This window comes from Gavialis gangeticus, unplaced genomic scaffold (genome assembly GCF_001723915.1).
Source record: "Gavialis gangeticus isolate Ggan-Ray unplaced genomic scaffold, GavGan_comp1, whole genome shotgun sequence".
NCBI classification, from domain to species: Eukaryota; Metazoa; Chordata; order Crocodylia; family Gavialidae; genus Gavialis; species Gavialis gangeticus.
The window spans coordinates 2,574,217-2,602,158 of record NW_017729005.1 but is presented as its reverse complement, the minus strand read 5'-3'; the positions used below and the strand labels follow the sequence as shown (position 1 = coordinate 2,602,158).

The 27,942-nt window shown below is 40.3% G+C and overlaps 1 protein-coding gene across 1 annotated transcript in view; it reads right to left on the bottom strand.

Annotated features, from left to right (window-relative positions):
* DNAH11 (dynein axonemal heavy chain 11) overlaps window positions 1-27,942 on the bottom strand; it is a 337,309-nt gene that overhangs the window by 264,078 nt on the left and 45,289 nt on the right. Inside the window, exons 9-23 of the mRNA XM_019508567.1 lie at window positions 26,284-26,400; window positions 24,897-25,034; window positions 24,678-24,802; window positions 23,481-23,676; window positions 22,050-22,154; window positions 21,198-21,593; window positions 19,443-19,775; window positions 18,730-18,984; window positions 18,462-18,631; window positions 16,310-16,532; window positions 9,974-10,090; window positions 9,797-9,883; window positions 9,153-9,311; window positions 6,459-6,542; window positions 3,232-3,390 (exon numbers count right to left, since the gene is read on the bottom strand). Coding sequence (XP_019364112.1) covers window positions 3,232-3,390; window positions 6,459-6,542; window positions 9,153-9,311; window positions 9,797-9,883; window positions 9,974-10,090; window positions 16,310-16,532; window positions 18,462-18,631; window positions 18,730-18,984; window positions 19,443-19,775; window positions 21,198-21,593; window positions 22,050-22,154; window positions 23,481-23,676; window positions 24,678-24,802; window positions 24,897-25,034; window positions 26,284-26,400 — 2,664 coding nt within the window. The remainder of the gene's footprint in view (window positions 1-3,231; window positions 3,391-6,458; window positions 6,543-9,152; window positions 9,312-9,796; window positions 9,884-9,973; window positions 10,091-16,309; window positions 16,533-18,461; window positions 18,632-18,729; window positions 18,985-19,442; window positions 19,776-21,197; window positions 21,594-22,049; window positions 22,155-23,480; window positions 23,677-24,677; window positions 24,803-24,896; window positions 25,035-26,283; window positions 26,401-27,942) is intronic.

The window sequence follows — 27,942 nt, the reverse complement described above, 5'->3', positions numbered from 1 at the left end:
CACCACACCAGAAACTCAGGTAAGGGGGGGGAGGGCGGGGAAGGACCCGAGACGGGGAAGGGGCTAGAGAAAAAATGATCCCTCGCCCACCCCATGGCTGGTGCTCCCTGCTGCCACTCGCAGCCCGCGTGGGGCTCTCCTGAGCAGGCACAGGCAGCCCCAGGCGGGCTGCAAGCAGCTGCAGCATGGGGCAGTGGGCACGTGGCAGGCAAGGGGTTGCTTTTCCCATGCTCAGCACCAGGTTGTAACCCGCCCTTGCTGCCAGCCTCAGCCCTGCACTGGCTCTGGGCTTGCCCCTCAGGGCTGTGCATGGTGACAGCAGCTGCAGTCCCCCCACTTGCTGCACCACGCAGTGTTTCCTGCTGCTGCCTGCCCGGAGCTCGCGTGCTGGGCAGCACAGAGGCGGTGGTGGCAAAAACACTGTCTGGCATGGCAAGCGGGGGGACTGCAACTGCTGCAGCCACAGAGCAGCCCCGACGGGTGAGCCTGGAGCTGGCGCAGGGCCTAGGCTGGCAATGGGGGCGGGTTACAAGCTGGTGCTGAGTGCAGGGGAAAAGTGGCCCCTCCCCACCCCATGGCTGGTGCCCCACACTGCAGCCACTTGCAGCTCACGTAGGGCTGCCTGTGCCTGCTCAGGACAGCCCTGTGCTGGCTGTGAGTGGCTGCAACAGGGAGCACCGGCCACAGGGTGGGGGAGGGGCCACTTTTCCCCGCGCTCAGCACCAGCTCCTTTCCTGCCAGTGAGCAGGGCATTGGGGCTGCATGCTGCCCCCTGCCTGTACTGCAGGGCTGGGGGGCACTGGGAGTGAGCAGGTGCAGAAGTGTGGAGCCCACCCTCGTGTCCTGGGGCCAGTGCCAGCAGGGCCCAGAGCAGGGCAGCAGGGGTACATGTTCCCGGCCAGCAGGAGCTCTATGGAACCGGGCCAGCTCCCCGCTCTTGCTGCTGGTGCAGCCCAGCCCAGGTTCAGAGACCCCAGCCAGCCTGCGCCCTGCTCTAGGCCCCACCAGTGCCCGCCCTGGGACATTGGTCCCAAGACATTGGGACATTGGTCCCAAGATGGTGACCACCTATGCAGCCCTTGGCAGCTTGCCAAACTGAGTAAGCAGCCCTCCGCCCAAAATAATTGCCCGCCCTTGCACAACAGTATCAAAGTTAAGACATAAAAAAATTAAAATTTAAGACAATCATTGTTCTTTATATTACATCATCCATATGGCAGAGAAGCTCATCCTGTTTGGAGATCGCTGCCCAATATCAACATCCATTACCTAATGGGTCAGACTTAGAAACTGCCCACATGCTTTTCATGGCAGGAATGGTTTGCTGCCCATTACAGATCTTCACTTTTTCTAAGGATTCCGGCTAAGCTTTTGTCATTTGTATGGTAACTATGTATTATCATTAGGAGAAAAAAGATACAAGAACAATGTCAATTTTAAAGAATCTGGTTTAAGAATATCCTTACAGAAAACACATTTAAAATTCTTTTGTGACTTTTTATTTTTGTCTTTCAACTCAGGGAAAAATAGATATTTTGGGACTAGTAAGGTTCTATGCAGAAGGCAACAGAAATACTTTTATGCTTGCTTGTCTACACTGTTGGTAAATCTTCAGAATTAGTGAGTAAAAGGCAAATTAAGATTAGTTTGTACAGCTTTCACTGAAGTTATGGAACTGCTTATATATAATTAGTATTCTAGAAATTCCATTTTCTTGTGCTATATTATCACCACCTCTTATTCATTGTTATGCCCCATCCTTTCATGAACTCTAAACATTCAGTCGTCCTATTGCCTTGATTTAATCCAAATCACTCAACTCTCTTAAAATTGTACTTTGTTCTCATATTTGTAATTCAGAAGACATACTACTTGACATGATTAATTCTTTTGCACTTGGACTGCTTCAGAGAAACAAGAACCAAGCCTGGAACTAGGCAATAGTTATGTCTTACAATATTCCTCAGGAGAGTCTGAAAGCAAAGAAAGGGAGCAGAGAGATCTCAGGACCACTGTAAACCTGAATGCTGCCTAATTGTTGGCTTGGGTACACAGAGTGGGAACGAATGGGCAGGCCTTATTTCTCAGCAGCAATCCCAGGACCAGCAGGCAGACAATATAGGCCCTCCTCTTCAGTCTAACACCTGCTAACCTTGGGTTTTTGACTAACTACATTTTTGTGACCTAGACAAAGGTATGCATTCAAAATGAGTGCACACATGTAACTATGTGCATGCCCAACCAGTGTAGAGCTTGTTGTGTATGCTCAGTGTGCATGTACACACTTACATTTCCATAGTACTAAGGAAACAATAGCTACTTGTGTGTAAGTGGCATTTTTGGCGCACATATGATTAGAAAGCTGCCATTTAGGGCATGTCCCAACAGGCACGCACATGCAGAAGCACGTTTCCCATAGGACAAATAGCAGTGGCACATATTTGTGCCACTGTTATTTGTTCCCAGCCATACCCCCTGCATGTGCATTCTGCTGCATGGCAAAATGACCTATATGGGGTAGGGGAGGCTGTGGCCAGCACCTGTGATGGTCCCAGCAACCTTATTAGGGGTCCTGGGGACCTCCTGGGGCAGCAGCAGTGCTGAATTGGCCACTTGGAGCCTGGTCGGCAGCCAGAGTGTTGCTTTGCCCGGCCAGGCTCTGGTTTCTGGTGGCACATACTGCTGCTGTGTGCACCATGCTGCTTTCTTTAAACATGGGGCAGTTTTTTTTCTATACTGGGAACTCCCAGTATCTACTTTTGCCACTGTGCTACAAATATGCAGCACGGTGAATGGGTGAACATGCCTCAAACTGCTTTGAGGTGTTACAAACCACATGTGCATGCTCATAGGGATGTGCCCTTAGACGCAAACAGAGAACCAGAATTTTACCTTTAATGGCTCCTGTCAAACACAATTTAAAAACAAAATCCAAAAAAACCCCACTTCTTTTACTGGCCTCCTTTGAGGCCAATACTGACCTTTAAAAAATATTACAAATAAGGTTGCATGTTGTTTGAGTAAAAACTATAAATTCATTTCCTAATACAGAAAGCATTCTAACGATCCAGAAATTCAAAACCCTCCTCTTTATCCCAACAAGATATGGTTCATTCATTCTTGGCACTAAAAGTTTAATATACTTGATGTCAGTCACTTTACTGTATTGTATTGTAAATATACTTTGCTATATTGGTGGTAGGAGATGCCATTGGATAGATGAATACTTACACCTGTTGCGCTCATGAGCTGATACCAATGCCTCTCTCTTATTGCAGGATTCTGCAACTCTAATATTGCCTTCAATGATGTCATCAGGTTCTTCACAGTTAACTCCAGACCTATGTATACATCCCAGGAGCGAACTTCCTTATCTAATGACCACATTTCCTAAGAAACAGAATAAAAATAACAATTCATCCTCTGAAGAAGAATCATAAAAAGTTAGGGTACTCAAAGCAGGACCATCCTGTACTAGATAATTACAGCCAAGGCTTTGTCAAGCCAGGGCTTAAAAACCTCCACGGATGGAGATTCCACCACCTCTCTAGGTAACCCACTCCATTGCCCCACCACCCTCTTAGTGAGAAAGTTTTTATCTAATGTAAACTTTCCTTGATGCAACTTGAGCCCATTGCTCCTTGTTCTGTCATCCATCACCACTGAGAACAGTCTAGCTCAGAGGTGGGAAAAATATAACCCACGGGCCAAATCTGGCCTGCCAAGCCATTCCATCTGGCCTGTGGGGGCCCTCCAAAAGACCATTATTACCAGCCCACAACTGCCCCTCTGAAAGCCAGTGGGAAGCACATTGGATCGCATGCCATTGGATAGGGCTAGCTCTGTGTCTCCACCTCCATGGGGATCCTGGTACCCCAGCTGGGAGCCCCGTATAGAGGCACAGAGCCGACCTGGCCCAGTGGCCCAGAACTCCCTGCGACTCCAACCGGGAGGCGCGGGAAGCCACACGCAATCAAGCTGGGCAAGCTCAATGCCATCATATGCGGCTCCTGGCACTCTGTGTACCACTGGGCTGGGCCAGGTTGGCTTCATGCCTATGCCTTTATGTGTGGCTCCCTGCTGGAATGATGGAACCCCAGGTGGAGGCATGGAGCTGGCCCAGTCTGATGGTGTGTAGCTCCTGCCTTTAGTGCTGGGAGCCCTACCTGCTGGCTCAGAGTTGGTCCATCTCAGCTCGAAGATGCATCAAGTGGGTCAAGCTAAGCCAGGACAGACTGAATTGGCTCTGTGCCACTATATGCAGCTCTTGGGACTCAGCCGGAGCCGCCCTACATGCACCGCCCAGCACCCTTCCCCTCCACAAATCCCACACACACCCACAACCCCCCACAAACCCCATACCCACCCAAACACCCCCCCACATCCCTGTACTAACTCTCCTCCACATACATTCCACACCCACCCACACCTTCTTCCCCCCCTACATACAATATACATGAGTAAGGCTTTATTTTGAGCTATTATGGAATTGCCTCTATACACACTATACAAACGCATGTAAATCAGGACAAAAATATTTTTTGAAATACAATTAAAAGTACGTTATAGCAGATGTTGTATTTTTATTATATGATTATTTTTTCGGTTCCAAGATGCTCCCCCCCGTCAAAAAAAAAAAGGAGTACTTTTTGGTGGGGAGGACTTCTAGTCTCAAAGGTAAGGGGTTAGGGGCAGAACTTCTGGTTCCAAGATGGCAATCAGGGAGCTGGGCACCTGTCAAGGGGTGGAGCTTCCCTTGCAGCCCTCAACAGCTGACAAAAGTTGTTAAGGAGCTCTCCAGCTGAAATAATTGCCCACCCATGGTCTAGCTCCATATTCTTTGGAACCACCCTTCAGGTAGTTAAAGGTTGCTACCAAATCCCCCCCATTGTCTTCTTTTGTCCAGACTAAATAAGCCTAGGTCCCTTAGCCTCTTCTCATAAGTCATATGCCCCAGCCCCCTCACCATTTTTGTTGCCCTCTGCTGGGCTCTCTCCAATTTGTCCACATCCTTTCTGTAGTGGGGGACCCAAAACTGGACACAATACTCCAGATGTGGCTTCACCAATGCCAAATAGAGAGGAATAATTACTTCCCTCAATCTGCTGGCAACGCAGTCCAATATGCTGTCAGTCTTCTTGGCAACAAGGGCATGCTGTTGGCTCACATCCAACTTATTGTTTACTATAACCCCCAGGTCCTTTTCTGCAGAGCTGCTGCTTAGCCAGTTGGTTCCAAGCCTGTTGCATGGGATTCTTTCATCCTAAATTCAGGACTTAGCACTTGTCCTTGTTGATCCTCATGAGATTCCTTTTGGCCCAATCCTCCAATTTGTCTAGGTCACTCTGAATCCCAGCCTTACCCTCCAGCATATCTACAACTACCCCCAGCTTGGTGTCATCTGCAAATTTGCTCAGGGTACAATCCATCTGATCTTCCAGATCATTAACAAAGATACTGAACAAAACCAGCCCCAGGACCAACCCCTGAGGCACTCCACTTGATCCCAGCTGCCAACTAGACATTGAGCCATTGATCACAACTGGTTGAGCCCCAACAATACAACCAGCTTTCTATCCACCTTGCAATCCATTCATCCAATCTATGAAAACTACTTGCCTGTAAGAGTCAATACCCTGACATAATGAGGGGTCTCACAGGTACAAAAATGCAGCAGACTTAAGTGTTGTTTAGCAGTTGGCCACAGCAGAATAATAATTTTAAAACTGTGGTTTAAAACAAACAGAGGGATTTACAGTGAATCCAATTCCTCTCTCACATAAGTCAAAGTCTCAGGGGTAATGATGACACTGTTTAGAACTAAATTAATATGGGAGGGAAGAGGAGTCCGGCCCACTGAGCCTCTCTTTCACACACAATGTAAATCTATGCTTTATACTTCATATAAAGGTACAGGCCTACATTATGGTCCTGCCAATTCTCCTGTTCTTTGTCCAGTCTTCCTTTGTTGTATGAACCTATCCCCTCTCCTCTCTAGACCATCTACCCTCAAAGCATTATTGATATATTAAACCAAAAAAAGATCTGATGTATAGGTGATGTCCTCATTTTGCGAATGAATATCTCCTGCAGGTTCCAGTATTTAAGAATTGCAGAGTTCTCTCTCAGAAGAGAGCATATATACCTCTGCAAATTCCACTTTCAGTCTTTAAACTAATGTCTTTCATCTGCTGAAGTGCCACATAAACCTTGCCCTTCTAATTTTTCTTATATACTGCTTCAGTTAAAAAAAGTGACAGCATGATTGTACCATGTACATCCACAGGGATATAAACCTAAGCCAGAGTATTAAATTATAAAGAAAAAAAAAGTTCCAGAATGTTCAGCTTGGACAAAAGAAACAAATACTCCACAACATCACAAAGTGGGTGGGGAGAGTAAGAAAGGGGTGGCCCAGAGATAGATAAATTGTAGAAATGGACAGATATGGAACCTGCCTTGGCAAACCTTCTGAGCTCTACATCCATCTGTTCCACATTAATCTGTCTCCACTGGGTTTTAGTCCAATCATCAATGCTGCTCTGAAACAGTAAGTACAGATAAAAGCGTCAACAACATTTGGTGAAAACAAGCTAATGCCATATAATAGATAAATGGGTATAATAGGTAGGTCTAGCATTCACTGATAGCCCCAGTTCTTGAAATATTAACTTCACTTTCCAAGGCACATTACCCTTACCCAAAACTACACTAAATAATCCATCTTCTTCTAGTGTAAAGCTGAAGGCAGGTATTTAAGCCACTTCATGCTTAGTCTCTGATAAGGCCAGAAAAGCTGCATGCACATGTACTCTGTATGTACACAGAGTACTGCATCAGTATCTCTACTTGCATACACGTGACTTATCTCTACACAGGATATCCACACACAGCTATGAAATTAGCATAAACTGCCACAAAAATGTATTCACATGGCCTTTAAATTAAGTATGATGAAGGGAGAAAAACCCTAACTATTTTATTGCTTGTCTATCAAACAACTGCTTTCTTCAGGCAAGTAGAACTTTACAACATGCAGCTTTATATAAGTAGATCTACATTTATAGTTCAGTACTCAGTAGTTCACTTTTACTTGTAGCTTGGTCTTTAAAATTCAGGATGAACTCTATAACCTACTGTTCTAATGCATAACATGGCTACTACACATAATACCATTCAATATGAAATGTGTACTCTATATTATAACTTAGCCTCTCCTTATTTTACTACCCATTGTGAGGCACCAAAGTGTGTACTGGTGCGATTAGGCTATATATTCTCTGTTGCATAGATCACTGTGGAAATAGTTTAAGATTTCTGTAGTCACAGGTGAAATGCTAAAGTATACCCTCCAGGCTGCCAGGGATAAAGGGCACTTATACATGTGACAGGGGTTCAGTCCTCAGGGTTTTATTCTATGCCCTCTAAATTGAAACGGTGGGTTTTTAATTGAAACCCACCATTTCAATTTTTCTGTCACATTATGGCTAGGGGCCTGATCCTTTTTTTTTTTTTATTTTGAACCAGAGACTGCCCATGGCGGGGGGATGAGCTGCTGGCAGGCTGAGCAGCCCTTGAGATGTGGGGGGGCCGTGGTCCTTTCCCTAGTGGCAGTGGAGACCCCTGGGGCCATCCCAGTGGTCTGCTACCGGGCTGGGTGCTGCACCAGCTCAAAGACAGGACCTGGTCCAATCCATCTGCCCCCCAAGCCTGCCCAGGAAGCATCACCCAGTGAGCTTCCAACAGGCGGGTTTGGGGAAATGTTGGATTTGTCCAAGTGATGCCTCCGAGCTGCGGCAGCACCTAGCCTGCTAGCAGCCTGCCCAGGAAGCTCTGGGGGGTGCCGCTGCCACAGAGAGAAGCACCAGGGTCCCCCCATAGCTCAGGAGTTGCTCATCCCACAAGCAGCTCACCCCCCGGCCACAGCAGAGGTGGGCAGGGTCTGCCAAAAAAAAAAAGGATCAGGTGCCAGCTGAAAGCAGAAAGAGTGAGGGGTCCACTCCCTTTTTTCCAGTGGAGCCTGCCTGCCTCTCCCGCAGCTGCGGGGTGAGCGGACAGCTGCAATGCAACTGTCTGGATGCAGTTTAGTTTTCAACAGTGTAAACTCATCTAAAACCCCCCGAACTGGTGCATGTGTAATGTGTGACGCCATTAAGCCACACAAATCACGTTTTCGTCACATGTACATTGTGATGGCCATCATGTGTACAAATGCCCAAAGTGTTTAAACATGTGTAGTGCAGTAGTTGTAACATTGTGATTCCCCTAAATGACATGTAAGGTGAAATTATGCTCCTTTTTCCTTCTCTCTCATTTCACAGATCTTGAGGGGCTATAATCAACTTAACTAAAGCCTTCCATCTCTTCCTGTTTTGCACAGTTTCTTCCACCTTATAGAATCTTCACCTATCTCTTATAGATCAGTTTCTACATTATCTGTCCATTACTGCCTTGATCCACCTCCAAGTTTGATATGCTCCACCTCAGCTTGCAAAATCTACCTCTTATCTTCTCTTGTCAGTCCTCATAATATACCCTACTCATTTCATTCTCTGTGCTCTTATCTTACTCAGGATGTCAAGAGTTTACAGACCTTTATGGAGACCTGATGTCCTGAAATTATGGCCCCACTGAATTCAATGCAAGTTTTGCCACTGACTTCTGTGGGGGCAGATTTCACAGCTATACAAGGTACAAGGAGTGGTAAAGTTAAGAAGATAGAATTAAGGGACTTATGGCTTTTTGTGTTTCTTTTCAAATTTCCTGATGTAAATGTGTTTCTGCAATTGTTTTAACACTGAATTTCCTTTAACCTAACATTGAATTTTCTTGCTTTCTGCATTTAACTACTTTAACAATGTTATTTTCAAGTTGTTGTTTTTGTTACTGATCATATATCATTATGATCATAACTTCAGTTTAAGATGTCATGCTTGGGGATTGATTTAATTAAAATAGAGTACGTTAATATTTTTATCTCAGTATTTTCTTTAAAACGTGGCATCTGCCTTTTAAAGAAAAATGTTAATTGTTAACAACAAAATTCAACAAGTATGTCAGCTCTAAAACGTTTTATATAAAAGGGTAAACACAGCAGAATTCAGAATAAATTTTCTTTCTGTAATACTTCCTTAAATAACAAAACCTCTTACTGTAACATAAATATTAATATCCCACACTTCCTTCAGCAACTGTATTTCTTTGCGGCATTGTTTCATTTGTTTGTAATCTGAAACAACCACTTCAAACAGGTTTGCAGCTTCTTGCATTAGTAACATTTCTTCTTCCAGTGCCTCAAGTTCCTGATTTGCCTTGAGAAGGAAAAGAACGCTAATCATTGTAATTACTAGATAGGTAAGCTCAGAAAGACAGTCAAATCAGTACACCTGAAAACAGATGCCTATTGCAACTCCTACAAAAATGTTATGTTTTTCTTTCAGTCTAATATGTCAGAGGACTACCAACAGTATATTTGTAGTCATACATAAGGAACATGATGTATAATTTTAAGCACATTATATATATATCACTGTTGTATTTGTTTTAATGGAATAAATATACATTTCTGACTCACTGGGCAATCGGTGAAAGAAATAAAAGAAATCATGCAAGGTGGTGTTGGTACTTATATAAAGATCTACAGATGGGTAAGTTAAATATTAAACTTCCATGTGTCTAAGAGTTTCATGCCAAATAGAAAATGCCCAGTTATTTTAACATGTAAATTGAAACATCTTTAAATTTTGTACTGAAAGATTACTAGAAGAATATGCACTTCTGGAGATTTTCCTTTTACCTTATCAAGAAGAACATATGGATTTTTCTCAGCAAAGTGAAAAGGAGCTTTCACTTTAAATCTTTCTCTGAATTCCATCTGCTTTCCCTAAAGAAAGAAATGCACACAAATACATTCTGTCAATGATCCTGTTCTCATCACAACACGTTAGAATTCCAAGTTCAGAATTTATCTTACATGAAACAAACCACATTTTTTTCTTATAACTGTGACTTCAGCAGTCTGAAGAGGAGCTACTTCATTCTTTACAGACAAGGCAATTTTTTTTGTGGCATTCCACTTTTCAGGCAAGTCCTGTTAAACAAAGGAAAATTACATATTAGGAAACTTGAACTTTTAAACACAGTAAAATATCTCAGTTAAAAACTACATACTGGTGCAAACCAAAAACTATCCAATATTTATGGAACAGTTCATCTTTATTGTTCTTATATTCTAATTTAGCTATTTCAAGCAAAGTAATTGGGTTACATATATTAAATAGTACCTTTTGCGAAGTGGGATTAATTTTAAAAGTTACAACATAATGAGTCTAATGAGGTTTGTTTGTTTGTTTTTACAAACATTATACTAAAATATTGTGCTGAGTAGATCCTTCACAGTAGCTAGAATCTTCAACTCTCGTTGATGCAATACTTAATAGGTACCACTGGATGGGAGATGATTTTTCCATCCACTAAGTTTTTCAAGATTTCAAAATTTTTCTGCACCAAGGTTAGAGTGAGAGCAAGCAAGAGGGTGAGAGTGAGCACGCACACCTTACATTTCTTCTAAAAAAGAAACAAGAGAAACTTCAACCCATCTATCCAGCCCAGCCAATAACTGTGAAAGACCAAGGCCTGCATCAGGCAGAGCAAGAAATACAGCTATTCTAGGGTAGGTATCAGTGTCGGTATACTCTTGCTATAGCTCCAGAGGTAGAAATTTAAGCTGCAGACCATGCCAAGTGTCTCAAATGTGAGTCATTACTAAGTCATTTAAACAGAGGAATCAATAGGTAGTTACATATGATGCTAAGCACTTCCCTTGCTTGAGTGTCATTGGTTATGAAGCTGGTGTGCCTTAACTATGTTAGTGTCATGGACCTCTAGGCTCAGAACCTTTAACCACTAGTTCAGGGTCCATAGTATTTATAGTGCAGAAATGGCTACAGAACTAAATCCGGACTAAAATCCATTATACTACATAAACACAAAGCAAATACCACTCCTCAACCAAGTTAACAGAAGTTAGCTAATTTCTTTTAAAAGACATAGGAAGGAGCAGTTTGGAATAAAATGTAGGAGGGAAACCATAAGTAGTGCATAATTTTCTGGAAATCACTGCAAGGTAATGCAGTAATTTGGTAAACTGTAAAGAAGACATTATAATTTTGAATCTTTGGGGCAAGTAAACACAGTTAGGCTAATAATTGTACACTCTGTTAAAGTAAGTGTACAAAACCAAATAAGAAAGTGACTTTTTGTAAATGCAGATAACATGAGATTTAGCTCTTCTTTCAAATGCATTCCAAATTAACACAAATTAATGATGAAAGTATTATTTATGGTTTTCTACTTTTCCATATTCAATCCTTCTAGGCCTTCAAAAGTCACTGTTGTTCTGCATCTTCCAATACAATGTCAAAAAGGGTTCTGGTTTTCTTCTTATGTTTGAAGATAAATCTTTTCTGACATGCATGTTCCAATCTTGAACGGGATGTTGGACTAGATGACCAAAGTGCTGTACCTAGGGAGGAAAAATGTCCAGCACACCTACTGCCTAGGAAATGACCTGCTCGGCAGCATGGAAGTGGAAAGGGATCTCAGAATCCTTGTGGACTCCAAGATGAACATGAAATGTCAATGTGACAAAATCATCAGCAAAGCTAACTGTATTTTATCATGCATCAGCAGATGCATGACAAACAGAACCAAGGAGGTGATACTTCCCCTCTATCAGGCACTGATCATACCGCAGTTGGAATATTGCGTGCAGTTTTGGGTGCCACACTTTAAGAGGGATGTGGATAACCTGGAGAGAGTCCAAAGGGCTACTTGTATGGTTAAGGGCTTGCAGGCCAAGCCCTACGAGGAGAGACTAGGGCACCTGGACCTCTTCACAGCCTCCAAAAGAGAAGGTTGAGAGGCAACCTTGTGGCTGCCTATAAATTCATCATGGGGGTGCAGAAGGGAATTGGTGAGGCTCTACTCACCAAGGCGCCCCTGGGGATTACAAGAAATAATGGCCATACACTAGCAGACAGCAGATTTAGACTGGACATTAGGAAGAACTTCTTCACAGTTAGAGAGGCCAAAATCTGGAATGGGCTCCCAAGGGGGGAACCCCTACCCTGGGGGTCTTGAAGAGGAGGTTAGATAGGCATCTGGCTAGGGTCATCTGAACCCAGCACACTTTCCTGCCTGTGCAGGGTCGGACTTGATGATCTATTGAGGTCCTTTCCAACCCTAACATCTATGAATCTATGACCTCCTCAGGTCTCTTCTAGCCCTATTTTTGTGCAATTGTAATAGGCAAACATCAATCCCCTGGATCGTGGTGTACACGTAAGAGTTATCATAAGATGACAGCTGAATCTGTTTGTGGCTAACAAGCCCAATTCAAGAGCAACACAGCTTGTTACAGTTTCATGCATCCATCTGTTGTCCAAGTTGGAGTCCAAATTTACATCATGCTGTATTCTTCTTTCTCACTTTGCTTCCATCCTCTGGACCAAAGCCGCATCATGCTGAGCTGCACCCAGTAGCAGAAGTTCCCTCCAGATCAGACAGGATTCTCTGCACTCCTCCCAGCTTTCCACCCTGATGTTGAACAACGTCATATAATTTTTGCATGTTGTGGTACCACCATAGAGGGTGGCCCTGCTTTCTAGAGCCATCTCAAATCTCATTATTCAATATATTCTTAGGGATATGGTTTTCTCCCATTCTCCTGATGTGGCCAATCCATTACAACCTTTTCTTCTTGATAGTGGTTTCTAAGTGTGTCAGTTCTGTGTGCTTCATTACCTCTGTGCTTGGTATTCTGTGTTCCCACTTTATTTTCAGGAACTTACGCAGACATCTCATTGGAAAGCTGTTCAGTCTCTTAATATACCTAACATATGTAGTCCATGTTTGTAAACCATAAAGCAGGGATGACAGCATACAAGTCTCAGTTGTATCTTCACCTCAGCTGACAGTTTGCTGTTATTCTGTGTACATTTCTGTAATAGCCTTGAATTCTTAGCTGCTTTTCTGATTCTGTTAGTCAGTTCACTAGGTCAAGATTCCTGCTCATTGGAGAACCCATGTAGCAAAAACTGTCAATGACACCAAGAGATTTATCCTCCAGAGTGATGTCAGGTATTGGTTCTTTCACCCCTTGGTACATGAATACAGTCTTCTTGAGACTAATTGCCATCCCGAAACTCTTGCATGATTCAGAAAATATGCACAAGATATTTTTCAGGGAAGATTCACTGTGGGCAACTAAGACTGTGTCATCTGCAAACAGGAAATCTCAGAACCGCCAAAACCGCATGGACTTTCAAGACATTTTTTCACCTAGAGATTTTAGCCTAGGGAGCATGATGTGAGTGACAATTTTTCCAACAATGTTCAACAGAGAAATCTCTCTACAGTTGTCACAGTAGTTTCTATCCCCTTTGTTTCTGCAAAATCGTATGAACAAAGCATCTTTGAAATCTTATGGTACCACGTCCTCTTTTCAACACAGCAGTATAACTTCATGGAGCTTTCAAAGTCATTCATCATTGGCACATTTGTAGATTTCAGCAGGTGAACAGCCTGTGCTGGAGGCCTTGTTCCCAGAAAAATCGATTTAATGGCTTTCTGCAAATCTTCTAATGTAGGCTTACTGTCTAAATCCACTATAGCTTCAAACTGTGGTAATCCTTTGAGCTCTTCCTGTTTGACTGCAGTCTCGCTAGAGTATATAACTCCATAGCGTTCAAAACAATGCTCAAGTTTTTGTTTATTAGTAATGGCATTTCTGTTTAAATCTTTCAGTGGTTGTATGGTTGTAGTTAAATGATTTACATTGGAGTACATCAGAATGAAATTCAGCCCAAGACTTTTTTTAGGCATGCACATTCTAGCCTAGAGTTAAGTCAGATTCATGAAGAAGTAAAATATGGGTTGAAAATAAAAGCCATTTCAATTAATTTATAAATAGATCCATCAGGTATGGATACGTCTGAATGTCACTCCTTGCTATGGAACCTTTGTAAAACATACAGACGGGGGTGGGGGCGGGAAGGAAGGTTGGTAAATGACAAAACAAACAAACAAAAAGACATTTGCTACTTTTCTGTAGATGAGGAAAGGTCCCATGTGGAGCTATGCAGTCCAGCTCCACAGAACATTTAACAGTGCTTTGAAAGCTGGCCCATCTCTCAGTGTTGTGATTAACAGCAGTGGGGATGATGGAGATAAGCAGCAGATGGCTGGAAATCCTGCCTAAATTTCCCATGGCAAGCCGTCTAAAAAGGAAACAGGACAGGAAGCAGTGGTATGAACAACAGCAGCTGGAGGGATGCTGTCAAAGGAGGGCTGGAGGATAAGCAACCTAAGCATGTGGTCTCACGAGCTTGCGTTACGTTACCCAGTAAGAATCGTTCACAGTTTAAAAGGGAAAGAGACGACTCTGATGCATGAATGAAAAGCTGAAGCTGGCACAGAATCTGGGTAGGATGGCAGCAGTTTTTCTCGTACTGGCAGAAAGGAAACACAGAAAAGCGGACAGAAACATGACTTAAAAAGCAGTGCAGACCAAGGAAAGACATGAAGGGGAGGTCAAGCTACAGAGCAAGGTAAAGCCATACAGATATCCCAAGCAAGCTCTGTCCACACTTGTTCTAAAACAGGAAACAGAATAGTTGTGTTAGTGCAATGCTGTACACAGATGAATAAACTCTACGAGACTCCCCCTTCTGGAGCTATCAAATGCAGGGAGCATCTTGGTACAGTTCTGCTTGCACCAACAAAACATACTAAAAGGTGCCTCAGTCTCACGCTAAGGTGCTGAGGGACTGCAGAACTCTGTGTGGCTGGTGAAAGCAATTGTTGCTAATAAAGCAGAGTGTTATTACCCAATCTCAAAACATTACTTAAGTGAATTCCTGCCTCCCTAAAAGCAGAAGCAGAGGCTTTCCCCTCCTCAAAGTAAATAATGGGAGCTCAGAACCCACTACCGGTTAGGAAGTTCCCAGCCATAAATGAAACTGAAAATAAATAGAAAAACCCAAGCTAAGGTAAATGAGAGCCTAACCTCAACCATTAACTTTACTGAAGCCTCTGCAAAATAACTTCTCTTTCAAAAAATGTTAACGTAAAAAAAAAAAAGAAAAAAAAGTTTAGCTTTTGTTCTAGTCCAGTGGTCACCGACCAGTTGATCTCGATCTACTGGTCGATCATGGAGCCTCTGAGTCAATCTCAGTCTGTCAGAGGCTCCACAATTGGAAGCAGCAGGACACATGTGGCTGGGCTGAGCCACACCCCCTGCCACCCAGGCCAGGCTGGGTGAGCGGGGTCAGAGCCTGGGCAGTTTGTCCGGGAGGCAGGGGGCGGTAGATCCTGGGGTGCCCTTTACTTACAAAAAGTGATCTTCACCATAAAAAGGTTGGAGACCACTGTTCTAGCCCATTCTAACTTGGCTTTTAAACACCTCAGATTGTATTTTTGTATTGACATGTGAAGTTTCAAATATCTTATGTGTCTGATGAAAACTGTTCTATTCGTTAAAACAAATTTCAAATTGTAGGCTTTAAAATTTCCTGGACAAAATGTGACTAAAGAGAAATTGGTAAGAAGAGGGAAATACTTTGAAAAACTTGCCTGCACTAACAGAATGTTAGAAAAAAGGTATCTTCCCTGATCTGCTGTTTTGGAATCTTGTGTTTTTGGTTTTTTGGGGGTTTTTTTTACTTCTGGATGGCCAACTGGACATTGGGTTGAAAACCCCCCAACAACTATAACATCCATATAGTTTTGAGCCAGCAGACTGCATCCTCTCCTATCAATTACACCTTTTTTACAATAATTCATGTATATATAATCTTCAAGTGTGATTATTGCAACTTATATCTAGAACTGAAATCACCCAACCTGACAAACCTGAAACAGGTACAAGATGAAGTAGGTTGCTTAACACCACATGCCAGTTTGAGTGCTCTGCTCTCTTTACTGGCTGCTACAGAATCCAGAATCTAGTTTAAGGTTTCACCCTTGACAGTCAAAATCTTTCATGAAAATAGATCTACCTATTGAAGAGCTTCTTCCTTTTTCAATGGCCATAACAGAAATATGTCCCTGAAGCTGTGGAAGGTCAAATAATATATTAACTAGAAGCCTGCACTCACAAGAGCTGGACTTAGTCTCAGAATTCATTTCCTAGAGACAGAAATAACCTTGGACTTCATCATGTTCAGAAGTAAATGCAAAAGTTGTCTCTCCACAAGATGCTCAGGTTATGTTGGCCATAGATGGAGTATTATTTTAAATCTTACAGTACCTCTAGTAGGACATAAACTTGTTCTGGCATCTTCTGTCCATAGCTTTCCAACAGTGCAATGGTTTCTTTCAGAGGTTCAAAGAGCTCATCTGTAGCTATCTGCCTGTCTCTTACAGCCAGAAGGTGTCCGAGGATTTCTACTAGTCCATTATAATCTCCCTTTAGCAGCTGTCTTTCAAGTCCAGCATTGGTCACTTTTATAAATTCTTCTAAATCAGTCAGACTATCAAAAAAAAAGAGATGCACATTTCTTCTTTGAAAATCCTTTTCTATATAAGTGTGAATGAATATATGAGATGTTAAACTGCCATGTTTTCTCACCTATAACATGCATCTTTTCCCACAAGATTTGGGGTGAATCTTTTAAGTGGGGAAGCTGATCTTCTGACTGAAAGAAGCACCATGCTTTTATTCCTGCTCCACAGTGCAACAGATGTTACATTACTATTCAGGAAGCTGAAGGAGTTAACTGACTTAATGACTCAATGTTATTCACTCCACAGGTGTTAATGATTATTTCTCCTTTTTAATGGTCTTGATGTTCCACTAAATCAAATTAACCTTGTTCAGGGAAAATTTTGCTGTCAGTTAACTGCCCCCAGTTTTTCTCCTCCTATTTTACAGCCCTGGAGACTCATTAGCTTTTTGAAAATCATAGATCCATCCAGGGAGAGCAATTTTCAGCAGCAGCTAGGTTTTAGTATTACTTAAGTAGGAAGGGGAAGTTGAGTCAGCTGAAGTTTAGGCTCTGTCCTTGCTCTATGAAGCTACAACTCTAGAAACAAAATTCTTCATTCTTTCAAAAATAAGGCACATTACATTCCATGGTATGCTGTATATAAGAAAATATGGTACTTTGCTTTAGGCCCCTCTATCAGGCATTAAATTTATCACACAATGTGTTAACCATGTGACAAATGGTAACCTGGCACATGTTCAAGTGTTTTATCCTGCTTTAAATTGGCAAACCAGCCAAAAATATATTCCATATGTGCTGGAGCATCCACAGCACCTTTGTGCCTTAAACTGAACGTGTGGCAGAGTAGCTGATGGACACCCACTCCTTCCCACTCCTGCTTTACATAGGCTGCTCTACGTGTGAGTTTACAGGTGCTGGGTAGGGGGAGCTGATGGGGGGGGAGCTTCTCAAGTGCTAGAATCAGGGATCAGATCCCATAGCACCATGAAACTAATGTTCTCCCCTGGCCTCAGGGTTATCTATGTTTTACATATTTGTTATCTTGGGGCCATGTTGCACATTACACTTCCATTGTGCTAAATGCCCTCAAAATGCAAGCGACCATGCATCCAAGCTGTAAAACACATGCTAAGTGTGATCGTATTGTAGCAAAATTATTACTTTCTGCATGAGAAATGCCTCCAAATTGTATTATGCAACACGTTCAGCTATCATTGGATCAATCTGTGGAAATTAGAGGAATTTTCAGTCCTCACTCCTCTGCTTTATTAAATCTCCAAGTGGCATAAGGGAAGCCATAAATGTCAAAAGAAAGGATCCTGGATCTTTCACTTGTCAGGTTCCTCCAGGATCAAATTGAAAGCCAGATGTCTGCAGCCCTGGAAGGTTCCAGCCCCACCACCGCACTGGAGCCAGTTCAAAGCTGGTGTGGTGCTAAGGCTGGGACCAACAATAGCAAGCTGTGCATGTTACAGATTGTAATAAACATTACTGTGTGACTGCTCAGAACGTTCTAACTTTAATACTGCACATATTTAACGTGTCCTATGCAACTAGAGCCTTAAACCAGTGTTGACCTGACATCCTGTGGTACTAAGCCCCTACAGTTCAGTTTGACTTCACTGGGATTCACATGTGCTCAGCTGTATAAAAATAAGTATTTACATCACATGTGATATCATAGTTAAAAGGATTGCCATGTTGTATGAAAAGTGACCTTATTATAACCTACCTTTAATATCGATGGATGCAAATTATAAATCAGTTTCACTAGCACAAATTCTGCCCAGATTTACAGAGTGTCAAATAAGTTTACAGAAATGGGTATACCTTTGTAGGGACTGTAAATAAGGGCAGACTTCAGCTCATTAAAGCATTACATGATTATCGCTGTTGATAAGCAGAAAAATAGGAAGTTACAATAATTGTAGCTCTGATACAACATATATTTACCTTTCAGTGACAAATCTCAAAAGATATTCCTTGAACATCCAGCTCCATTTCTTAATAATATTTAATAATCTCATTTTGAAAGGCTTTATATCAATTTTAAACCAGCTTTCAAAAATTCTGAAGTCTTCAAACTTGCTCATCTGAATGTAAAGATTCTCATAAATGTCAATCTAGAGAAGATAAAAAATATATTTTATGTAGATATTCTTCCAAATTTCACTCAGATATGAAGTTAGTTAAAAATGCATGTGAATGTTCATTCTCTTGCCTGCTCTTTAAACTGTTCAGTAGTAGGAGGCTGTTCAGGCACTCCATTATCAGCATGAGCTTCAATCTCTTCAGTTGTTAAAACATGTCCATACAATAGAAACTGCTTCATAAACTCAGATCTATCATCTATCCACAGATAGGCGTAGGTGTCAAGAGAATTTCTGTAGTCCAGGGCTTTTCTGGTAACATCTGCCACTCTGTTCAAAATCTCCTGTCTGATTTCACACAACTCTGACATATTATCCATATCATTCTAGGCAGAGGGAAAAAGTAGTTGTTTATGAATCAGTAAACTAAATATATTAAGTAGTATACTAATTATATAAATACAAACAATTAGCTACTCTACATTTGCTATGTAATGCAAGACTGAGAAATGATGCCCTACTCTTCCTCACTTCCACTAAAAACTATTCATAAACAATCTATATATTTGCTTAATACTGGGCCATATCCAGTAAATCCTAAAAACAAAGTAATTTAAACAGAAGGAAATATTTTGCAAATCATTCCATTACAATTACTCAGAATCTCATGCAATTCTCACAATTTAAGTCTCCAGTTTATTGATGGGCTTGTAAGGAAAAAAAAGATTACAAGAACTAATGCTTTTTGCAAGTTATACATTAATTTGCAGAACTCATACAACTGAATTGCCATTCTACAATTAAATCTATTGTTCCTTTATAGAAGACAAAGTTATAAAAATACCTGATAATGTTCTACTTCCAGATGTGCTGCTACTCTCTTTACCTGGGCAGATATTTTGAAAATATTGCCCAAAAGTTCATCTATTAGGTCATAAAAGCTATCTCCAGCATCTCTATCCAATGAAGGTTTAAACTCAATCTCTGGGCCATTAAGAATTATTTGTGCCTGAAAAAGTGGAACAGGCTTCCGATTTTTCTCAGTATTCTCCAAGAAGTAATCTAAATTATGCATTATAGAATTAAATAAACCATCAACTACAATATCATCAATATACTCTATATAACTCTTCCAAGAGTCTGAAGCAGAATCAGCTTTGAGGAGCTTTAAGTTGTCCTGGAAAAAAGGAACACAAAGAAGAATAAAAAACAGTTAAAACAATTTAATTAAACAAGTATCTAGCATAAATTACTCTTCATTCAAAATATATCTGCTTCTATTCTCTTTCATTTAATAGGTACAAAGAGTAAAACAAGACTCCAGTGACATCTATTGTACCAAGTAGAACCCCACTATTGTATTTTGAACTGCCTGGAGGACCTGTTTGACACACTCTCCACTTCAGTGGAAGTCAATATAAAAGAAAGTGCCTTTCTTGCATGGATCAGACTGGAGATCAGAACACAAATTATTATATTAAATTGCAATTTTGGTGCAACACTCCCCTTTTTAAAGAATACCTCTGCGTGCTGCAGCAGCACATCACTGCTTGTTCTGCACTCCAGTATCATCCCTTTAGATCCAGCTAAATATGACATACTGAAAAACAAAAAAATCTTTATCCAGTCCTATTCTTAATTAAAAGCAATGCTTTTTCTACCAGAGTAAATAAATTTAGACTAGAATGTGGACATGATGATGTTCCCAAATTAGTGGTATTACAAATGACAGTAATAAATCAAAAATATTTAGGAAAAAAGAAAAAAGATGCAATAAACTGGCGTGAGAGTAGGGGAAATATTTTTTCAGAAGAGGATTTGATTCCGAATTACTTTCTTGCAGATCATCAGTAGTCATGCAACACAGCAGCTGATATTTAGGGACTTTAATGTTTTATTGACCATTGATAAACAACAGGAAAATTAAACACTTTTGATTATGTATGCATATTTAGGCAGATAACTCAAGCAATCTTCAAAATTTAGAACAAAATATTTCAGAATGTCTTCTGCAAAACAGATTATGGAACAGCTCCAGCTGCAAAGGTGACTGCCTATGGAAATCACAAGAAAAATTTAGTTCCAGGAACCATGGTAATGAAATTGAGACAATAACTCTATCATGATTCATCTTAAACCATAATTCCCAGTGTGGTAAAAATTATGTCTAGTGGGTTAAACAGCCCTTTTTACTTCAAAAGTGTGCCAAGATTATTCTTTTATTTTGTTAGTATGTTCTTTTTAAGATTTATCCTTAAATTATGGTTCTGCTCTGAACAAGGACTCGAGAAAGAAATCCAAGCATCATATTTGGAGCCACTGAAGTCTTTATATAGTAATTATAAAAAGATTTATCCCATCTGCATAATTAATTAGCTAATTAAATACACAATATATGTGTTCAGTTAAATACTAACAATTTGCAGTCTAGGAGGCTAAACATTTAGCTTTTCTTTTGTCACTACAAATATAGGTTACTAGTCAGCAACTGAAATGCATTCTTCATCAGATACAGATTGTGTGATTATGAATAATCATCACAAGAATTGTGTATTACTCACTCCTCAAATTAGAGGCTCACTTAAAATGTACTTATTACCTCTACAAGCTTATGGATCCGGAAGCTATCCTCTTGTAGCAGTTTGTATTTCTTAGCAATTCTGTCTGCTTTGTCTTCCAGATTTAGCAAAGCTTCTTTCTTATTATCTTTCCTGGAAAACAGTGTGTGCTCTGTCCATGCGTTCATAATCTGCTGAATTGTTTTAATGTTATCCTTTGACTGTTGAACTCTCTGCTCCAAGTGATGCACTGTCGTTTTTACTTGCTCAGTGTAGTCCCAGCAGTTCTCTTTTTGCCATGTAAATATTACTTCTGCTTTTTTTAGCTGATCATCAATAGTCCTCAGTTCATTTTCAATCAGGGGATATTCCACCTCCAGAATAGTCTGCTTAAGCTTGTTGTACCACTGAACAATGAGTTCAAGGTTTCCAATGTACTATTTTCATAGAAAGATAGTCATGAATTAAAACACTCAGTGCAAAGCCCCTGCTGTTATATGAATGTCTAGGTGCTCCTTAATATGTACAGAGCACCTATTCAGTGGTGTCTTCACACTAGAAGGGAAGGCCTTAAAGAGACCAGCTTTCAGTGGGCTACTGGGGATTCTGTCACTAGAGCAGAGAATATATTGGATCCACGTTCTGACAATTCCAGCCCCCTGAAGTCCCTGCACAGCTGGCATGTAGCAACAGTGCCCAATATTCCAAACTTCACTGTGCCCCATGGGTTCCCTGTTTCAGGGTGCATTTCCACAGTTATCCTAGATTGTATAATAATAGAATAAATTATTCACACCTATTGAATAATTGGAGCAGGCGAAGCATGTGCACACACACACACAAATAAATATGAGCTAGAAAAGGTACGTCTTTCATGTTCTGAAAGCACATACCTTATTAAAAGTCTTCTTTTTCTCAAATAATGATAAAGCTGAAGCTGGAATGCGAGTCTGGTTTAAAATCAGTAGGTATTTCACCTCTCTCAGTAGAGCCACTAGCTGTAACAAATAAAGAAGCTGTACCTCTTATTTGTTTCATTTCAGGAGGTACAAGAAAGCTTTCATTTTAATTCTGCGTATAACCTGAAATACTAAGGCAATAAGATACAATGGGTGTGTCTACACATGTATTTATGCATGCCTAAACTTAATGCACCTTAAGCAAAGCGCATTAAGGCAATTTAGAAGCGCATCTACACGTGGACGTGTTAATGTGCATTAAGGCACATTAGATTTAGGCGTGAATAGCTAAGTCACATTAGCATGGTGTGTCCCCATCGGCACACACTGTGTCAACACATATTAGCACATCTATACGTGCACTAATGCAACTTAGCTATTTGCACCTAAATTTGATACCTGCTCTATGCAGGTATCAAATTTAGGCTTATATAGCCTTAAATCACCATTTTTAAAGTGCATTAAAGATGCACACGTGTAGACATGCACCCTTAAATGTGCCTTAAAACTGGTGATTTTAGGCTAAGCCCATTTAAAAAGGCACACGCAGACATGCCCAATATGGCATGAGAGCCTATTAGAATGCAACACCTTGGTTAGAATTTAGTAGTATGGGAATGAGGGATCAAATTTTAGCAATCTGAAAATAAAGAATGCTGCATATTATACTATACAGTAAGTGCCAACTATTATCATCATCATAATTATTTTCTTCCAGCTGCCTCCAGAGAAATCAAATACTATTACAATAGCTTTCTTTATTTCTGTAGTTTGGAATTCTCTCCCATGCAGGCAAAGGAGAACTATAATTTTCCAACTGAAAAATTAAGATGGTGAAATAAACGATCATAGAAATGGCAGAGAAAGCAAATGTTATTTTCCTAGCATTAAATTGGAATTTAGTCATATACTGAAGATATTCACTTTAAGGATCTTGCCAATTTAAAAATCTCAGTTTCTTCAAGAAAGATTTTTATCAGGGAAACAATTTTGAAGTGGTTGTCCAAGTAAAGTAGCAGGGGCAAAGAAACTACATGCCCAAGACTCACTTAGATAAATTTATGGAAGAATGACATGACAGGACAAAGATTACCATACACCATTTGGCCTGTGCGATATGGAGTCATGTAACAGAAGCCTCCAGGCTAAGGTATAAAGATAATTCTGTAGTGTGTGGTCTTGTTCCTTGTAGCTGTGGGTAAGTATCTCAACTGGTAATTTTGGGGATTTCTTTGAATAATGACATCCTGCAAATGCAGGGGACTTGATTCAATGGCCCAGAAGGCCCCTTTCAGTTTCGTATTCCTAAATCAAGGGAACAACATTGACCAAAATGCAATAATTTGTAACACGTTAAATAAATACCTTAGGGTCAAAATTCACACTCAGGAGACCACTTTCCAGATTACGTTTAATTAAAGGTTGGTTTAAATTAAACTGACAAACTTCATCCACTTTAGTTTTCCACTCATTGAAGATGTGATCTTCATAACTGTCAAGTAAAGTCAACATTTCTAAATATTTCTGATAAACTAAAGAAGCTTCAGGACCTTCCAAGATTCTGTGAGGGAAATAAAACTCATATAGTCCATTTCCATTAAAACATAACATAATTTATTAAATCAATTTAGATGCAAATTTTACCACCAATTACTAAAATGTGCAGAAAGTTCTATATATTCTAAATATTTATTTTTAGTTATTAATAATCTTATCAGTCAAGCCACATAAAAATCTGAAAAGATCGAGAGTGGGAATAGATCAGTTTTAGCCAGTACAAGGACAGTTAGGGGAAGGATGAGCATCATCCTTCTCAGTGGCTGCACTCATTTCCCAGAGTTGTGAAAGGCCATCCCTCAGAATTTAAAACAGTATCAATTTCTCATCATCACTGTTGAAGTTACTATATTTTCTCCTAATGAAACATTCTGTTCATAGTGCTGCCTCTTAAAAATATAAAGGTTGGACATAAAAGATACAGGTACAATTTTTAAAACCAGCTGCTATAAACAACTTATGCAAATAGCCTAAGTTTTACTTTTGAAAATTTTACCTATATAGAACAAAACTTTTTTTTAAATAGGTTATAAGACAGTACTGTTTCAGAAACTAAGCTTTTCAACTTTGCTTTCCTTAATGTCACATTTACAGCAACAATGAGACAACCCTTTTACAGATATTAAAAATCAGTTTTGAGAGTATCACAAGATACACATGTGCAGATACAGAAATGTTAATGTTCCGAGGCTGGTTCTGAAAATTTGAATATTGTTTCATGTACATAAGGGTGGGGGTGTTGTTGCGGTCATGATGATCCAAGAAATATACAAGATGATATTTTTCATGATATCTTTTATTGGACCAACTATGGAGTTGGGGTGCGGGGAGTGAATAAAAGATATTACAAAAAACACCTTTGCTTTTCACGTATATATGGCACACATAGTGGACTCCTGGGAAAGAGACACGGGTAAGTTTTATTATTGTTTTTCACAGATAATTATAAAACCTTGTTTACAGGTTGTTAACCTTCTAAACATAAATAAGTGCATGAACACTTACGGATGAGACAGATATGATAGGTATGACCAAAATGTCTGTATCCGTCCTTTGAGTTCTTTGGACCACTTAATATTTCCTGAAGTAAATGGCATATTTTTGTTTATGATCTCATTCCCTTCTTCTACCTGTGTGTTAATATAACAAAAATGTTGATACAAGCTATTACGATTTAAAAGTCTACGAGAAAAAATGAGAACTAAGCTTTTGTTTACTACATACCTGCTTAACATGCCCATCATATAAGCATTTACAATTATCCAGCTCTTCATCAAACATTTGCAGTAAAATGTTATAATTTGGCTTAAAAATCTCCATAATGATAGGTTTTTCTAGAAAGTGCCCAAAGATGGCTAGAAGCTATAAAAATCAAAGTTAGTGTCAGATTCCATAATTCAATACTTAAAATTAAATACTTAAAATTAATTTTCTCACACTGAAAATCTCTCAGGATAACTATCACTGTTGAAATACTTGAATCAGGACCTTGTGTGATCTACCTCATCAATTTCTCTTTCTCCAGGTGCCTTCCAATGCCTGTATCCTTCTGTAATCTTCTCTTCTATCTGGTCTTTCCAGTCTGATAAATCTTTGTTCTTTCAAACCATCATGGTTTCACTAGTTTAACTGAACACTTCATTTTAGGCTAATGAATTTGGAAACACGTCTACTGTTACAGTATTGGTAACTCAACAATCAGAAGACCCAGATAAACAACTTAATTCTCTGAAGATAGTACCAGACATCATTCTACAGTTAAAGCCTGATCTCAAATTCATAGACGTTTTTGGAAAGATTCACATTTTTCAGTGAGCTATGGATCAGGCTTTTGACCCACAATCCATCATGGCACTTATGAATGTGTGTGTCATTAAGTATGTAAGTTCCCCATTTGATCCTGCAAGATGTTGAGAACTTAATGAACTGATGGTATGAATACACAGCACATTGTAGTGACAGACAGACATACTCAAATAATTCAGGTATTGGAAGCAGCATAGCCTTATTAGGACAGCACTATACTTGGGCTATTTTATCTTGCTTCTCAGCTGGTAAACACCACTTAGCTTGTCCTCACTGAAACTGTGCTACTGTAGGTGTTGCAAAATGTTTAATTTACGTAGGTGACGCAGTGTTTCTAGGACAACTGTAATTATTATTTAGTCATTTAAAGGGCATATTTTTTCTAAGGGTACAGTCTTGGATGCATTTGGCCATTCAATGTATATGTTCCTGTAATTCTCTCACTCCCTTCCGGCCTGTTTCCCCAGTGAATGTGGATGCTACAAATAGTGTTAAGGAATAGGGACGTTTAAAAAAACCTCTAAATAATAGGTAATCCGATGAATTTCTCATAACCCTTAAATATTCTAGACATAGAACATTCCATGTCTACTAAGGGTATGCATGCATTCATAAATTTATTACAAAGGTCTTCAGCATTTAAAATCTTAAATTTCCCTTTTACGTTGATGTCTGCTACAAAATGCCATTGCTATCCTGACAGCTGGATTTTACCCTTAGTTTTGGGCTTTCCACTTGCTTGCAAGTTAGTTTAGGACGATGCTGACTGTTAAATGACAAATATTTTAATGCTTTTACTACTGACCTTAAATGCTGATTCTAAGCCTGAACAGTCAATAAATCCCATACAAAGAATGGACCCAAGGCGTCTTTCAAAATCCAGGATTTGGGCTTTAAACTCCAAATAATCAGTTTCAAACTCCTGTAAAATATAAATAACATTAATTTTAAGTTGTATTGGGAATAGATTTAATACAGTAGAAAACAGATACAGCCATCTCAACTCTTTCTGGAAAAGCACCAATAAACCCCCTAAAATGCAACTTCTAACATCTATTATTTAGTTTACTGAGGATCTTAAAACAATTATGATGTCTTAATGTTTGCTCACCCTTTAAATACATTTGAAAGGAATTTAAAAGTATCTGCATGTATGTCTGCATGTCTATAACCCTTTGAAACAGGTTCAGAAAAAAATATACATTCAAATAGTTCTGTAGAAGGCAAGACAGAGCTGCAGAAGTGAAATAAAAACAATGTTCTAAAGAAGTATGTCAAAATATGTCATCAAGAACATTTATAAGCATAATTTCTGCTCCCCAGTAATCTAAATACAGTGATGTTTGCTGAAATCAATGTCAAACACATAAATAAAAGGAATATGCATTAAGGCTTTGTCAAGCTTCTACCATAAATAGTCCCACAGAACCCCTGTAAGGTTCTACAACAATACTGTAGGGGTCTTGCATACAAATCTGGCAGATCATAAATTAACCAAGTAGTTCCCAACACTTTTTCCCCAAACGTTTCACTTAGTCATACACTTGACAAAAGGGAGTTAACTCCCTTTTGACAGTTTGATAGTTGTTAAAAGCTCTTAGCAACAGTAACTCAATATCCCAGCCTCTATTTTACAAATATGCATATTTTTTGCTCAAAGAAAAAAGGCCACTGTTAATATTTTCCCTTTCCATCACAAGGCAGGCTCAAAAGCATGTGCAAGGAAAACTTTGGCAGATAACCATACTGCATAATCTAGACAAGGTTGCTCTGAGGTCTAGTATCTACCTACTTCAAAAGTAGCCTCTATTCACCCGATACTTCTGCTGATCACAACTGAAGAGACGTACAAGACAAGGCAATGATTCTCAAGCAGGGTGCCATAAAATCCTTTCAAGGATGTTGAAGCACGCCACATAACACTAGCACTCTTAGGCCCCATCTAGAAGTTACATTAAGGCAGGGGTGGGCAAAATGTGGCCTGGGGGCTGGATGCGGCCCATGCGGCCCATCAGGCAAGCTTTAAACTAGCTTCACCAAGGGAGGGGGCCACAGAAAGATGAGGAGACACCACCCGAGCAAGACAGGTGACAAATGTAAGGAGTGCCCAGGTAAGAAACAGGGGTCCAGACAGTCTCCCAAATCGGGGGGTGGCACATGCAGCTAGGCAAACCCTTAAATGCCTACATACCAATGCTCATAGTATGGGGAATAAACAGGAGGAACTCACCCTCAGAATAGCCAGTTCAGACCCAGACATAACAGGGCTTACAGAAACGTGGTGGGATTCATCCCACAACTGGGCAGGCAGCATTAGCGGCTATAGGCTTTACAGGCAGGATAGAAAAGGAAGGAAAGGTGGGGGTGTGGCGCTCTATGTCAAGGAGCAATACACATTCTCTGCCAGTAGAATGGGGTCAGAGGAGGGGCAAACTGAAGTGCTCTGGGTCAAGATACAAGGGGG